We start from the raw sequence: 12,159 nt of genomic DNA on the forward strand, positions 1-12,159 counted from the left end.
TCAAATACGCGCTGCAATTCAGTTTACGTTATGTTAAAAAAGCTCAGTGGGAACAAGATTTCTATTAACGCCATCTACCGTGCTCATTTTTTGTGCATCAAAAACTCAGCAAAGGAACTTAACCTAAAAGAATTTACTAAGCATGTCTCAGTGCATTCAATAAAATATGACATTCAATACAGTAATTATATTAAAAGTGAAATCTATTGGTTCAATTTTAGTCTGAATCTGAAAGACATAGTGAATGACAAAAAATGCATTAAACTAAGCAATCCTTCCAAGGTCCTTCATTCTAGCAATTTTAGGATCTCTGCAAGTTTTTTTGGGGAGCTGGGGTAACATTTGTTGAGCTTATTTAACTACTTGTAGGTCTCCCAACGATTTAAGAAATTAGGCTGGTCCACATTTTGTTCTGCAATGATGTTTTAAAAGTCAGCACCAGCACGGAGATAATACAAATAGCGAGAGCAGAGAGCCGACTGTCAGAGAACCCACAGAGAAGGCAGAGATGGGTTTTTTTTTTACCATGTCTGCCTTCTTGATTGTTTTATACACAGTGCTAATCAAGCTCTGTGTACACAGTGCTAATCAAGCTCTGTGTACACAGTGCTAATCAAGCTCTGTGTACACAGTGCTAATCAAGCTCTGTGTACACAGTGCTAATCAAGCTCTGTGTACACAGTGCTAATCAAGCTCTGTGTACACAGTGCTAATCAAGCTCTGTGTACACAGTGCTAATCAAGCTCTGTGTACACAGTGCTAATCAAGCTCTGTGTACACAGCATATAGTGATGTGTATATAGTACAGGAAGCGCTGACAGCTTCATCCTCCTCTTCCAGCAGTTATATGATCACCGGGTGCCGGGAAGGAGCAGGAGCTGTTAGATTTTAATAGACCCAGATCAGTTCAGTGCTGCCAAGAGATTGAATTAGCCTTATAACTAGGAACTATATGCCAACCCTAATAACAGGGGAAATAAGCAATAATATAAATGTATTTTAATGTTGAAATGCCCCCTCAAAAGTTTTGTATGACCTCATGTAGTCCACAATATGGAAAATGAATGCAAAAAATAAGAAAAAACAAAAACAGGGAAAAAAAAGCTGCTGCCTGTCTGAATTTCTGTTTCCAGCCCCGTCCTTGGAGAGAACAATAAGCACGTCTGATATACTGTATGAAACGTATTGTTATAGAAATTGGAAAATAATGTAAGATGCATTTTAGTGGTCCTTTGTGGTCAAAATGTAAAAAACAGGACATTCAAATTATATTGAAGGAAGAAAAAATTTCAGTACTCATAACGTACTAATTAAAACGAAAACATGATTGGTCGTGAACAGGGCTAGAAAAATGTAAAAAAAAATATACATAAAAATAAAAATGGCATCTGTTTATACTAACAGATTTATTACAGATATCACATTCTATCTAATGCCAAAGATAGAGGGTGTTGCTGAAAAGAAGCAAGTAAAATGTTACATAGCCCACATACCTACACAAGTCAAGCCTAAACATGGGATAGTGTTCTACAGAGTATTTCAGTGACATCTGCAGGATACAGCTGCTAGTACAGATGGTTACTTTCCGTCTCTCTTCCATAACACCGTATTCGGTAAGATCCCACGTTCCCTTAAGGCACAGATGTCAAGCTCTGGCCCGCAGGGTGAGTATATTTGGCCTGCACTACCCGGCATCGCACTATCAACTATATCGGCATCTTAGATGCTAATACAGTTAAAAGCAATGATGGAGGATGAAGCGTCAGCTGACACTGCCTCTCCCATCTTTGATCCTCTGCGTCTGAAGTCTCAGCACAGTGGGCGTGATGACGTCATTACAACACGCCCACTGTACTGAAGAGTGCAGAGGATCTGAAGACACCATGAAGAGACCGGGGCAGCGGGGGAACGGGCAGAGGGGAGTATTTTATTTATTTAGTTTTTTTAAATGTAGGGCCCGTTATACTGTATGGAGCACTATGTGGGGCCCATTATTCTGTATGGAGCACTATGTGGGGCCCATTATACTGTATGGAGCACTATGCGGGGCCCATTATACTGTATGGAGCACAATTTCCATGACATCAACTCCAACTCCCTCATACATGGCTCATGTTTAAGTGATAAATTTACTGTAGCACAGATTAATCTCAGCTAAAAGTCTAGATCCTTAAATAAGGAATAGGACAGACATTTATAGGACATTTCATAACTTTCCCAAATTCTTATGAAAAAATATTCCCCACAAACTGCATTGAACTACTGTACCCAATTTATTATATATATTTTAGGAGTTGGAGTTCCATTTTATACAGACTTCGATTCCAACTCCACCAAATGGACAACTACTCCAAAGCCCTGAGGAGCACTATGTGGGGCCCATTATACTGTAAGGAGAACTATTTGTGGCCCATTATTCTGTATGGAGCAGTTTTTGTGGCCATGATACTTTATGGAGCACTATATGGGGCCATTATACTGTATGGAGGGCTGTGTGGGGATTACAGTTGGAGAATCATTCTGTGATGAGGTCACAATTCTTTGTCGGGGAATTGAGGGAGGAAGGTACAGAAGGGTCATCATACTGTGCATGTGGAGGGTACTGTAGAGGAATTCACTGTGGGTGAAACATACTGTGTTTTTGGGGCACTATTGTTTGCATGATACTTTATTATTTGTATTATTCAAGGTTTTTTTAACCTTTGTTATTATTTAAATTAGGCCATATGCTTTTTACTGCTCTTGCATAACATATTATATTATTCCAATATTTTATTCTAAGATCTATTAATTAAAATATTAATTAAAATGTACTTTGTTCGTGGTACAACACCTTTAAGTTTGTTTCCATATGAAAAAGTTGATAGGTATATTTGATAAGGAAAAACTTCCCCAATTGTAGACATTGTTTTAATAAATATCAAGTTTAGTCCACGACTTTGTCCACGCTTTTAATTTTGGCCATCTGTGCATTTGAGTTTGACATCCCTGCCTTAAGGAGTGGTTGTAAGTAGCTAGCATAATTTCATGCGTCTTTGTCAAAGATTTGGAGCTCTGGGTCAGAAAAACAAAGCTTCAACCACTACAAAAGATATATTATGTTGTTATTTGTCATAGAATATGGAGTCAAAAACTTGACAATATATAGTAACAAGAGATAGACAATCATTTTAAAGTGGGTTGCCTCAAAGAAACTGGGGAATTTGATTACATTGACAACGGATCTCATGAAAATTGGTAGGATAAAATGCCTGAGGTGGCTTGAAAGGGGTTGTTTTATGAAGAAAAGGGGAGGAGAGCGCTCCACTTGTGATACACATCCATGAGCCAGAACAGATAGCATCTATGACTACTGGTACAACTCGAGATTGTTTTATTCTTGTAAATTTTTTACAATAGCCATTACCCAAATGGTGAAAAAAAATTCTGATCCACTCCAGTTTGGGCTTTGAAAAAGAAAAATCTATAAAATAATGTATATATTTTCTGATATGAAGTCTTAATGGAATATTTAGTCGCACCTATTACTACTGAATGTAGTGCCCAATCTAAACCAAGATTTCATTTTCATTTTACTTTGCCCCTAAAGTTAGTAATATTTTCATCTTGCCATTCTTAATTTTCCTTACTAAAGAAGTAAATTCCAAACAACTTTCTAGTATTTTTAAGCTATTTATAGGAAGATATTTGAAGTGAAGCCCACTTTCATTTGTATTATTAGATGATATGTGGGTTTCAAGAGGGTCAGTAATTATAAGCACACTGCTAAAATATTACATTACAAAGTTATAGAGTTAGTGTCCATCCTGACTGAGTACACTTTGTGGCGGTAGGATGGCTTTTACACCTTTTTGATCAAAATAGTGCTAACTAAGTACCCTATGTTATGTACATGTACTATTAATATTTATTTTCTGCAAGGTATTTGCTCATTTGCTTTTATCCTTGGTAATGTGTGTTAATGGCCACAGCGGGACTATACACCTACACATTACACTTATACTAACGTGTTCCAACTCATTACTTTGGTCTTGCTTTATTTCTTTGTACATACAGGGGCATGGGCATTTAGTTTACATAGCTTTCCATGGGCAGGTGGTTAAACAGGCAGGTCTGGGTCCTCCTTTGTCCCCATCTATTTTGAAGCCTGTTGGCATGTAGAGAGGTAAACTACAAGAGTAAGGCTACGTGCCCACGATGCAGAATGGCTCAGGATTTTTTCCTGAGCGTTTCTGCATCTCCCTGGCAGAAAAAACGCATGTGGATTGTACATGCGGATTGTACATGCAGATTGTACATGCCTTTTCCTGCCAGGGACATGCGGATGTGAAGCGTTCTTCATTTGCATTTGCGCATGCAGGTTGACAAGCGCTTTCCAAGCGATTTTAGCATCACTTGGAAAGTGCTTGTCAACTTGGTCGCACTATATAAATCCATGCAACCGGCATGGATTTATATACTGTGACCGAAAGAATGGTAAAAAATAAAAAAATAAATCTATACTTACCTTCCGATGGCCCCCAGAGTCTTGATTCCCTCTGTCCTGGCTGCCGGCAGGGGTACACTGAAGGACCTGCCGACGTCAGCGTCGCGTGACCAGTCACATGACTGACGTCAGCGCAGGTCCTTCAGTCCATCGCTAGCTGCCGGCATGAAAGGACGAGCGCAGCGGGGGCCGTCAGAAGGTAAATATAATCTTTATTTATTTATTTTTTCACAGTTTCTATGGTACCCGGGTCCGGAGGAGAGTCTCCTCTCCTCTAGACCTGGGTACCGTCCGCACATTGAACGCATGGATTCCGCATGTGCTTATCTAGTGAAGCGGAATACATGCATTCTAATGCAAGTCAATGGCGGCGAAAAAGCAGCACTTCCGCAAAATAATTGGTAGTGCTGCGTTTTTTTCCGCAATGATAATCCGCAGCGGAAATTTCCGCAGCATGTGCACAGCACATGCGGATTATCATTGGGGAACATGGCAGGCCTTCTACCATGCGTTTTTTAAGCGTTTCTGCAGCGTTTTTGCCGCTGCAGAAACGCTTAAAAAAACGCATCGTGGGCACACAGCCTGAGTGAGGGCCCATCCTTATTGGGTACACCTCACTTTTTTTTTTTTTTTTTTTTATCAAAAGTGTGTCAACTAAGTACCCTGTGTAATTCACATACGCACTATTTACTGACTGCAGGGCATTTGCTAATTTGTTTTTATCCTAGGTTATATATGGAATATTTAGTAGAACCTATTGCCACTGAATGTGTTACTTGTTCTCAAGCTTAAGATTTCATTTTCATTAGCCCCTAAAGTTAGTAATATTTCATCTTGGCATTCTTAATTTTCCTTACTAAAGAAGTCAACGCCAAAAAACTTTCTAGTATGTTTAAGATATTTATTGAAAGATATTTGAAGTGAAGCCCAATTCAAGATATTTATAAAGCAAGATCGACCAAACAAGACAAGCCTTTACTGCACAACCACCACAACCCCTAAGTGTAACAGACCAGTGCCCCTCCCCCATAGCCTTCCTCCCTACTATCACTGAAGGAGAGCTTTCTCAACTCCTCTCCAAACCCCACTTCACCACTTTGTGCACTTGACCCCATCCCACATCCTCCCCAACCTCACCACCACGCTTATCCCAGCCGTAACACATCTCTTTAACCCATCGTTAACTTCTGGTACCTTCCCTTCTGCTTTCAAACATGTCACGATCACACCTATTCTGAAGAAACCATTTCTTGAACCGACCGCTATGTTCAGCTATCGTCCCATATCGCTGCTCCCATTCGCCTTCAAACTCCTCAAACAGCATGTCTATGCTGAACTTTCCACCCACCTCTCATCTAATTCACTATTTGACAACCTGCAATTTGGCTTCCATCCCACAACTTCACCGAAACTGCCCAGACCAACATTACTAACTTCTTACTTACTACAAAAGCTAATACCTACATGACACCTAAGAGTCATGATAAGTTCCAAAAGGAGTCAATAGTTTTAAAAATAAGCACAATTTTATTGAATATTAAACATACAAATACAGTAAAAGAACTGTGATCATTTGAACATCAGAGCAAGAGGAAAGTTCCCCATAAAGTTTTAAAACGAGGTCCAGATAAAGGTTCCACAGAAAATGCAGTGCAAGTCACAGATGACCAGGGAGAAAAAAGGAGAGGGGAATCAAAGAGCCTCATAAGTCACAGAGTACTCAATATCTGCCATATACCCTACATTGCCATTGTTCACCAATGACCTGATATAATGTTCTACTCCTTGTGTCCCCCTTTCACTATATACCTGTCTTCTGTCCTTCCTCTGCTCTGTGGATTGAATACAGTTTTCAAACTCTTCATATGAATATACTTACTATAGCGTTATTTGGGGATCCTCATTCTGTTCTCCGTCATTGCTGGACCTGCGCGTGCGCGCCTGCACATATCTGCCGCTGCTCAGTCTCCGGCGTTCATGCGACGTTCGCACACGGGGCCGGGGGAAGTGCACCCTCTGACCCCCGCGCGTCGTCGTGATATCCCGGATGCTGTGTGCGAAGCGGTGTTTGAGATGGCGCGCACGCGCTAACTTGGTCCGGCTTTTGATTACACAGCTGCGTTAGCAGCATATAATGAACACACTCCATTAACACCACCAGGTCACTTTCCCCTTGAAAAAGGTGCTATATGCACCGAAACGTGCGTAGGGGCACGGGATTTTGAATCAGCAGTGCAGGCACACAGGGTAGGTAAACGTGACATGGAGATTTCTCCATTCTATGACTAGTAATGTGTTTAACCATCTTTGAGTCTGAACCTGGGAACTGGCACTCATAGCATGTTTCATGAAATTCATGTTTTACCAATAGAAACTGTTTTCTGCCTATACTCGGAGTCCCTTTAACCCTAGAACGCATGACCATAAAAATCTACTTTTTCACATACCTGGGGCCTTTTAGGCCCATGTGCAAATAACATGGAATAACTCAAACAAAAATGACAAATAACTATATACCTGAGGAATACCTAGAGTTTCAAAATTAAAGTAAATCTTGCGGAAAATAGAAAACAATTAACAGGGCGGGCCTGCGAGGCCCCAGGTATGCGTTCTAGGGTTAATATTATATGCAGTATGCAATTTATAGGTACAACTGTGATGTAGGGTATATGGCAGATATTGAGTACTCTGTGACTTATGAGGCTCTTTGATTCCCCTCTCCTCCCTGCTCATCTGTGACTTGCACTGCATTTTCTGTGGAACCTTTATCTGGACCTCGTTTTAAAACTTTATGGGGAACTTTCCTCTTGCTCGGATGTTCAAATGATCACAGTTCTTTTACTGTATTTGTATGTTTAATATTCAATAAAATTGTGCTCATCTTTAAAACTATTGACTCCTTTTGGATCTTATCATGACTCTTAGGTGTCATGTTGTAGGTATTAGAATTTATCAGTCTTGATCCATAATGAAAGCTGTTGCCCTCAACTATTTTTGGTTCTAATTACTACAAAAGCTAACAGACAATTCTCTATACTCCCTCTTCTACACCTGTCCCCTGCCTCCAACAGTCGACCACTCCCTCCTAGTACAAATCCTCTCTTCCCTTGGTGTCAGAGACCTTGCCCTATCCTGGATTTCCTCATACCTTTCTAAACACCCCCCCCTACACACACACTACCTCCTCTTCCCGCCCTCTCTCTCTTGGTGTCCCTCAAGGCTCTGTCCTGGGACCCCTACTCTTGTCAATCAGTACCTTTGGCCTGGGACAACTCAAAGTCCAAAAGGTTTCCATTACTACATATACATTGATGACACTCAGATTTACCTCTCTGCCCCAGACATCACCACTCTGCTGTCCAAAATCCCAGAGTGTCTACCATATCCTCCTCTTTCTTCCTAAAACTCATAGTGGACAAAACTGAACTCATTTTTCGCCCGTCTCACCTAACCCCTCTACGTGATCTATCACAATTAATGACATCACACTCTCTCCAGTACCAGAAGTCCGCTGCCTTGGAGTAACCCTTAACTCTGTCCTGTCCTTCAAACTGCAGATCCAAGCTCTCGCCACCTCCAACTCAAACATATTTCCAGAATCTGTGGTTTCCTCAACCCATAATCGACTAAAATGATAGTGCATGCCCTCATCTCCCACAATATCCTCCTCTGTGGTCTCCCTGCTAACACTCTCGTACCTCTTCAGTCGGTCCTTCACTCTGCTGCCAGACTAATCTACCTCTCTCCTTGCACTCCTCACCCAATCTCCTCCAAAACTTCTCCAGAGTATCCCCATCCTCTGAAATTCTGTGCCGCAACACATCCAATTTGCCAAACTCGGAACCTTCAGATGGAACTTGAAACCCCATCTCTTCAAGAAAACTTACACCCTGCAATGACCCCGCTGCCTCCTCACCACAACTGAAGCTGCTGCAATTTCCTATTCTACTCTCTCCTTCCCCATTATCCTGTAGACTGTAAGCCCGCAAGGATAGGGCCCTCTCCCCCCTGTACCAGTCTGTCATTGTTAGTTTGTTCACGGCAATTTACATTTGTATTTTGTATGTAAGCCCTTCTCATGTACACGGCACCATGGAATTAATGGTGCTCTAAAAATAAATGTTATAATAATTTAGGTTTTGTCACTGACTTCAATTAGTTTTATTAGATATGTGGGTTTCAAGTTGGTAGGCTGCTAAAATACTATATTACAATATAATACTTAACTTCTATCATTAAAGCTTACTATGACAAGTAAATAACACAGCATATTCACAATGTGGTCAAAACAAAATCTCCATGAATGAGAAGTCACGTATTGAATTTAGGAAACTGCATAGCGAACTTGCAGCTAGAGCTTCGGTGCTGTTCCAAAAATATCCTAAGCAGCTGGTGAGATCATATTCCTTCTTTTGGAAGACGTTTGGTATATCTAAAATATTTACTATAGGGCAAAAAAAGTTCTGTTCACCCGTTACGGGCCCTACATTGGAGCCATATGTATACCTCTGGAAGGCTGTGACTTATCCCAATGTATAGCCTTACAGATACATCGCTAATAAGCTCCTATTGTAAAACTAAATATATACTACGAGGGGCAGTCAATAAGTAATGCCTCCTATTTTTTTTCTCCTTAAATAAGATAGTTATGTTAAATATTTGAATTTGGCACAATTCCTCAAACCTTCTTCTCCAATCCACAGCAATTGCAACTTCCTGCACCAACAGGTGGCAGGACTGTATCCGTTTGCAAAATGGCTGACATCGATGTTCATATTAGACAACGTTCTGTGATTGAATTCTTGCATGCAGAAGGTGAAACGCCCATTCGAATTCATGACAGACTGAAAAATGTGTACGGTGATGCAACAGTGGATGTCAGTACTGTTAGACTATGGGTTCATCGCTGTAACACAGCTGAAGGGCCATCACCGTTGGCTGACAAAATGCGGAGGGGCAGGCCAGTAACCGCAGTGGCTCCAAGCAACATTCAGCGAGTCGATGACATCATTCGTGGTGACAGCCGGGTGACTGCAGATGAGTTGTGTGGCATTATCTGCCTCAGTAAAGGCAGTGTGATGAAAATTATTGGACAACTGGGATACAGAAAAGTTTGTGCACGGTGGGTCCGATGCTGGAATACATGCGCTTGTTAAACGGCGGACCAAGACTGTGGAAATGGATGGAGATTATATTGAAAAGTGACAAATTAATTGTTAATGTTGTGGTTTTCAACCTATGTAATTGCATTTGAATTTCTTGCCAGTTAAAAGGAGAAAAAAAATAGGAGGCATTACTTATTGACTGACCCTCGTACACTGTATTTGCTTTGTTCTGAGTACATCTGAAATAGCATAGCCTACTACACTATTCAGTACCACCAAGAAAGGCTGTGTTAATGTATGCTGAACCATTAGTGGAGAAATGAAGATTATTTTGGACCCCGTAAATGATTAGGTGCCTATGGATATATTTGGTGTATGAACTAAACATGGGAAGTGAACACTGACTAACATGTTACCAAATAAATGAATGATACATTGTATAATATCCGTATATAACAAACTGTAACTTGAATATACACATTTAATAAAACTTCTATTGTACCTCGATGGAGAAATAAATGGGATGCAAAGAATTAAAATAACTGCGACTTCCCCATACAGGAACAATGCCACTGCTGTCCACTGAAATGTCATGTTAAGTCCTTGAAATCTAGAAAAAAGCAAACAAACGTGTTATAGGCTCATTCACACTACTATTTACAAGGCAGTTGCTGACACGCTTAAGTCATTATGAGCATTGATGGAATATCACAACATCAACAGGAACGAGTCAAAGGCCAAGGAATAATATGCTAACGCTACACAACAGATAGTGTTCTACATCAGATAACCCGGTGACCGATTGCTTTTATTCTCTACAATAAATAGCTGGCAATGAAGACTAATATATAAAAACAGGCCATAGATCGCACTGCACATCCACAAAGCAATGTCAGGATTTTCTTTTAGTCTTGTTGTTGACAATAAGGCTGTGTGCCCACTATGCGTTTTTTAAGCGTTTCTGCAGCGGCAATTCCGCCACAGAAACGCTTAAAAAAAGCATGGTAGAAGGCCTGCCATGTTCCTAAATGATAATCCGCATGTGCTGTGCACATGCTGCGGAAATTTCCGCTGCGGGTTATCATTGCGGAAAAAAACGCAGCACTACCAATTATTTTGCGGAAGCGCTGCGTTTTCGCCGCCACTGACTTTCATTGGAACGCATGGAATCCGCATCACTGCATATGTAGATGCGCATTCCACGCGTTTCAATGTGCGGATGGTACCCCGGGTCTGGGGAAGAGGAGACTCTCCTCCGGACCCGGGTACCATAAAACCTGTAAAAAAAGAATAAAATAAAAAATAAATATGATATTTACCTTCTGATGACCCGCGATGGGCTTGCCTTTGCTTGCCGGTGGTTCGCGGTGGACTGAAGGACCTGCGCTGATGTCATTTAGTCATGTGACGGCAGGTCCTACAGTGTACCGCGAGCTACCGGCAAGCCGAGACGCATCGAATCAAGACTCCAGGGGCCATCAGAAGGTAAGTATAGATTTATTTTTTACCATTCTTTACGGTCACACTATATCAATCCATGCCGGTTGCATGGATTTATATAGTATGACCAAGTTGTCAAGCACTTTTCAAGTGATGCTAAAATCGTTTGTCAACCCGCATGCAGAAATGCATGTGAAGAACGCTTCATATCCGCTTGTCCCTGGCAGGAAAAACGCATGTACAATCCGCATGCGTTTTTTCTGCCAGGGAGATGGAGAAACGCTCAGGAAAAAATCCGGAGCATTTCTGCATCGTGGGCACATAGCCTAACTCAGACAGACAACTGTAATGTGGACTCTAGTTAGCTGCTTTAGGGGATAAGGCCACTTTTTGTCTGTATTATCCGTATTGACAGGCTGCCCGGCAATACCACTCTCAAAAAACTGGGCGTTGTACATACATCATTGTTAAAAGTCAAAAGACGCAAAGTTGAGTTATCCATATCACATGTTCAAGTGTCAACGCATCTGAGACTGACAACAGAACTTTAGAGTAGGTAAACTTCTGATGTTTCAAGTTACTGGAGTGTTTCTCCACAACAGAGACTGCCGTTTCCCTGAGGCCAAACCCTATTACGCTATACAGGAACATGGAAAGGGCTAATGGGGACACTTAGATCCCATGATATGGTCCTGTGTATCCTAAAAAGAGGGAGAGTTAATATGTAACTTTAAAGGGGTTGTCCAAAAAAACTCAGTAAGATAGGTGATAACTTGCTGATTTATTTGGATCCGTCCGCTTGGACCCCAAACGATCGGCAGAAGGGGGGCCTTTTTTCACCGTTAGAATGGAGCAGTAAGGCACATCCTCGACCACTGCTCTATTTACTCCCTATCGGCCTGCTGACTACTGCGCTCGGCTCTTTCCAGCAGTCCCATAGAGAATGAATGGATCGGCAGTTGGACATCTGATCTGCTGCACCATTTTGGAACGCAAATAGAAGATCCCCATCAGGGCTAAAAATTCAACTTTCTGTCAATAGGTGCAGGTCCTTACACGAAGGAGGGCTTGTTATTTGTGGGACAAGTTGTACTTTTGAATGACAGCATTCATTTTATCATGTGATGT

At 41.3% G+C, this 12,159-nt stretch overlaps 1 protein-coding gene across 1 annotated transcript in view; it reads right to left on the reverse strand.

Moving 5' to 3' along the window:
• Positions 1–12,159, reverse strand: part of BCAP29 (B cell receptor associated protein 29) — a 126,446-nt gene that overhangs the window by 85,559 nt on the left and 28,728 nt on the right. Inside the window, exon 2 of the mRNA XM_073652216.1 lies at positions 10,094–10,201. Within this exon, the coding sequence (XP_073508317.1) occupies positions 10,094–10,185 (92 nt within the window). The 5' untranslated portion in view covers positions 10,186–10,201. The remainder of the gene's footprint in view (positions 1–10,093; positions 10,202–12,159) is intronic.

Source organism: Phyllobates terribilis, unplaced genomic scaffold (genome assembly GCF_046119375.1).
Source record: "Phyllobates terribilis strain yellow unplaced genomic scaffold, ASM4611937v1 Scaffold_11__3_contigs__length_659146591, whole genome shotgun sequence".
NCBI lineage: Eukaryota > Metazoa > Chordata > Amphibia > Anura > Dendrobatidae > Phyllobates > Phyllobates terribilis.